This window comes from Daucus carota, chromosome 6 (genome assembly GCF_001625215.2).
Source record: "Daucus carota subsp. sativus chromosome 6, DH1 v3.0, whole genome shotgun sequence".
In the NCBI taxonomy this organism is placed as follows: Eukaryota; Viridiplantae; Streptophyta; class Magnoliopsida; order Apiales; family Apiaceae; genus Daucus; species Daucus carota.
In genome coordinates this window covers 12662981-12667659 of record NC_030386.2, presented here as the reverse complement: position 1 = coordinate 12667659, position 4679 = coordinate 12662981, and the positions used below count along the sequence as shown (strand labels likewise).

Genomic DNA, 4679 nt, shown 5'->3' with positions numbered 1-4679 from the left:
AAATGGGGTCTCCACCCCATTTACGAGGTCTCCACCCCGTTCTGAAGAAGAAAATTCTGCACTGATGGGGTCTCCACCCCACTGATGGGGTCTCCACCCTACTTCATCAGAATAGAGGCTGCCCTGACGGGGTCTCCACCCCACTGATGGGGTCTCCACCCCACTGACGGGGTCTCCACCCCACTGACGGGGTCTCCACCCCATTCTGTTGGAAGAAAAAGCCCAAATTGCCTTTTCTTGATCCGTTTGAAGGCCCGATCGCGGTGGGACTTAAACAAAAGCTCAAGGGAAAAGCCTAACAACCTAGAATCATTCAAAGGAGCACGTGACGGCTACGGAGAAGATCAAGATCAATTTCATACTTTTCACTTTTGTAATTCTTCGAAGTAGGCGTAACTTTGGATGCTCGTTTCGGATTTGTTTCTTAACTCTTGTTCTAGTACTTTGATATTGTTTTTCCTATTCAGTACCATGTTTACATTCGAACCCATGATGATGAGAAGTTCGATTATGAACTAATCATTGTCATGGGATTTTAGCGGATTTATCAATGAATTTCAGTAGTTAATTTGCCTTGTTTATATGTGATGGTTTGATTTCCTCGTATTGGTTGTGCTTATTCGTCTTGGATGCGTAGCTAACATCTTAGATTGTTTGTTAATCTTTATTGAAGCGACAGTGGATATTTAGATTTAGAACTTGCCATGCGAGCATAGGTTTTGTGTTCAATAACATGACTTGTGATGTGATTTTACCCATCTTGCATCGCCCTGTGTAATCTCGATAGATAACTTGATCTTCAACCGTTATGCTTTCAAATTCTATAGACATATAGGGTCTAAGCATAATTGGTGTCTGTTTACCTTCTATCTTAATTGTGGATGTGTAACAGTATGGTGCACGTATAACGACAGTTAGCGTGTATCACTTTCGTGTTATCTGATTAGTTATCAACCATTACAATCGAATATACTGAATGAAGTTGTTAATGAAGCTAGAACTCCATGTTTTATACCCATTAGTAATTTGATTTTAATTCTCTTAGTTATAATTCGACTTGATTTAGTTAAGTTAGATAAAACCAACCAAATTGTTATTTGTCCAAGCATTGAATAATAGCCATACATTGGTGCATAAGTGCATATTCTTGAATACACTAGTCTCTGTGGGAACGAACTTAATCTTATTCTATATTACTTGTGACCACGTACGCTTGCGTGATATTGTGCGAACAACCTCGATGTTGTACGCATAAGTCCTACCATTGGTTCATCATTAAAGTATGCTGGAATCCACAAAGATCTCATGTCAAACATTTCTTTTAGCCAAACATTCTCGTTCAAGTCAAATTCATCAACAGCATCTATCCATCCTTGTTCAAATTCATCTGGCGTTATGTGATCTGCCCAGATTACTCGTCCAAGTTTGTCCATGAATCCTGATTCAGCACAGAAAACAGTTCCTAGCTGCGGAAAAAAGAGTTGTAGAATAATCAGCATCTTTTTACTAACAACTCAGACATTTTTTATACAGATGCACATGTTTTATTATTCAAATTCTTCTAACAATACATGAGATTAAATGAACACAATCTAATATGTTATTTACCTTAGAAGGAAATTTTTTCATTATATGCCACATACAAAGCCGATGCTTAACAAGTGGGAAGGAAATCTGAAGAGCAGCTTTCATTGCTAAATCTTGGTCTGTAATAATACATTTAGGATCCTTACCAAACACCTTCTTAAAAGATTCGCATGCCCATATATAGTTTTCGTTGTCTTCCCGTTCAAGCAAAATCGCCCCAAAAGTCACACTCTTCCAGTGATTGTCAATTCCTACAAGAGGAATGAAAACCATGCCATACTTGTTTGTCCTATACGTTGCATCAAAAGAAACAGCATCACCAAATACTTCATAGTTTTTCCTGCCTTCACCATCTGCCCAGAATAATTGAGTGAGATGATTTCCCGAGTCGGTTCTATATTCAAATCTAAAACTCGAGTCTGAAGATTCTTGTATATCCCTAAATTTCTGGACAATCATATCAGCGTCGTGCTTCCCAATGTGTTGTTTAATATCCCTGGCAAAGTTCTTAAAATCAACAACAGTAGCTCCTACATCTTCATATGAACCGATCATTGATTTAAAAATTGTATACGCTCGTGAAGCACCAATGTTTGATTTGGACGCATCAAAGATAAATGTTCTGTGGAACTCGGTTAGAGACCTACTACACCTTAGGAATTGCATTCCTCCCTTTCCTGCAAAAGGGTGATTGTGCGATTCTGTGAACTTTTTCACATAAAAACCACCTAGTTGATGTGAAGCAAGCACAAGGTCTGCATGGCATTCACACTTTGTTGAAACTGTTCTCCTCCTCTTTTGGAGTTTTCCATCAACATTTTTGTCGTCAGGACGTCCGGATCTTGAGCAAACAAAATACTTCTCTATAGTATTACCATCCTTGTCACTCCTTTCAGTGGAACGACGTACATCAAATCCAGATGATCTACCGTATTCCTTGTAGAAAATAAAAGCTTGATCAAGATCACTAAAACGCTGATCAATGTATGGTTTCAATCCCTCGGCACATTCAGGGATCCAATCTTTACCAAGCTCTCGCAAATCAACATCAAAATTTTCATCAATCCTATGGTGATCAAACACAGTATTGCTACAAGCATCTGTAAACAATAAAAGAATGAAACGTAACGGTCTAATCACGTAGACAAGAATTCAGAAGAAAGTAATATATTATTAAGATACATAGTTCAAAACTTTCGCGAAAATGAAATCAAACCAGAATTCGAATGCACTTCAGTGTTCCTGCTAGTGTTCTCCATCGCATAAAGCTCCAGTTCGAGGGCAAGGAAAGAGACGCTTGTACAGATACAACTGTATGGACACAAAAAGGAAACAGATTAATTAGAGGTAAGAATCAATCAAGGAGAGTGTAATTTGGTAAGTTTTGTAATAAATCTTAAATCGATTCAAACAAATATACGTATAGAGATTTTTTTGTTTTAAATTCTTCCGTATACTACCCTTAATCATAATTTAATACGATTTATACAGTACGTATAGTATTTGCTTAGATTACAAGATCAGGACTGATCCAACGGTCAGCATCCACGTCCCTCACGTCTCTCGCTTATGCCCCGTCTCTTTTGAACCTCCCCCTATATATATATATATATATATATATATATATATATATATATATATATATATACCGCCTATATATATATATATATATATATATATATATAGGAGTAAGATCCTAAGAGAACTTTTTTATCGAGAGAACCAAGGAACTAGTCTATCTGCCGTAGATCAGCCTTTCTAATCCAATGGCTAATATAATTAGAAGATTTAGTAAATATATATTAACAATTTAGTGCAAGGGCATATTCGAACATTGATAGTAAAAAATCATTTAGACAAATATACCATATATAGGCATGATTTGATTGACATAAATAACAAGATATGCAATCAATTAATTGTCTTTTTTATATTCTTCCATATCTTAATCAATCAATTAGAGTATATATTTGAATTTCAAATTTCAAAAGATTCACCATGATGAAAATATTTAATCATCGGAGATTCTTTCAAATATTGTATAAATATGTAATTACAATATTAAGATGAGATATTTACTATATTATATAATGGTAATAGAGATTTTCTTAAAATATTTATTTAAATCAATTTTTATTTAAAGATTCTGTACATTGTCGTTTAAATATCAAATTATTTAAAATTTATTTATAATAATTAAAATTGAGATTTTTTAAATTTTTTGTATTAATATAAATTTCTTTTGACAAAAATAATAAATTGAGTAAAATCCATATAAATTTAAAATTACTATTAAAATACATTCTTGAGTAAAAGAATTTATTTTTAGATAATATTATAACATGATTTCACTTATATAACACAACGATGTCATGCAAGAATTCAATACTTTATTTCTATTAAAGATTCTTTAAAATCATATATTAAGATTTTCTAAAATAGAAAATTAAGATTCTTTAATATATTCATTTATATACCAAATTATTAATAAAACTCTCTTTAATAGAAAAGTAAGATTCTTAAGATTCTTTAAAATATTCACTCATATACCAAATTATTAATAAAACTCTCTTTATAGAATATTAAGATTCTTTAATTAAAAATTAAGATTCTTTATTAAAATTAAGATTCTTTAATACCAAATAGAAAATTAAGATTCTTTAAAATATTCACTTATATATCAAATTATTAATAAAACTCTCATTAATAGAAAGGTAAGCTTCTTTAATGAAAAATTAAGATTTTTTAATAGAATTCATATTGTTTAATTTAAAATAAAAAATTAAGATTTTTTAAAATATTCATTTTTATACCAAATTTTTAATAAAACTCTCTTTAATAGAAAATTAATATTCCTTAATACCAAATTAAGATTCTTTAATAGAAAAATTAAGATTTTTAATAGAATTAACATTCTTTAACATCAAATTAAGATTCTTTAATAGAAAATTAAGATTCTTTAACCGGAAATCTCTGAATGAAACTAGTTTTTCAAAAATAAAAAAAATTAGAGCATTGAAGCATTAAAAAATTATTAATAAAACTCTCTTTAATAGAAAAGTAAGATTCTTAAGATTTTTTTAAAATATTCA

General features: G+C 31.6%; 1 protein-coding gene across 1 annotated transcript; it reads right to left on the bottom strand.

The window, feature by feature from the left end:
- Positions 1-1193: 1193 nt before the first annotated feature.
- LOC135147203 (protein FAR1-RELATED SEQUENCE 5-like) lies at positions 1194-2846 on the bottom strand. The gene is made up of 3 exons (XM_064080063.1): positions 2804-2846; positions 1609-2687; positions 1194-1466 (listed from the first exon to the last, which is right to left on the bottom strand). The coding sequence occupies exons 1-3, from the start codon at positions 2844-2846 to the stop codon at positions 1194-1196; spliced, it is 1395 nt and encodes a 464-aa protein (XP_063936133.1).
- Between the last annotated feature and the right edge of the window lie 1833 nt (positions 2847-4679).

Coding starts and splice junctions, on each gene's coding strand:
- LOC135147203 (XM_064080063.1), bottom strand. CDS start 2,846: ATGGAGAACACTAGCAGGAACACTGAAGTGCATTCGAATTCTG. Junction 2,688..2,803: donor TGAAGTGCATTCGAATTCTG/GTTTGATTTCAT, acceptor TATTGTTTACAG/ATGCTTGTAGCAATACTGTG. Junction 1,467..1,608: donor TGAAAAAATTTCCTTCTAAG/GTAAATAACATA, acceptor TTTTTTCCGCAG/CTAGGAACTGTTTTCTGTGC.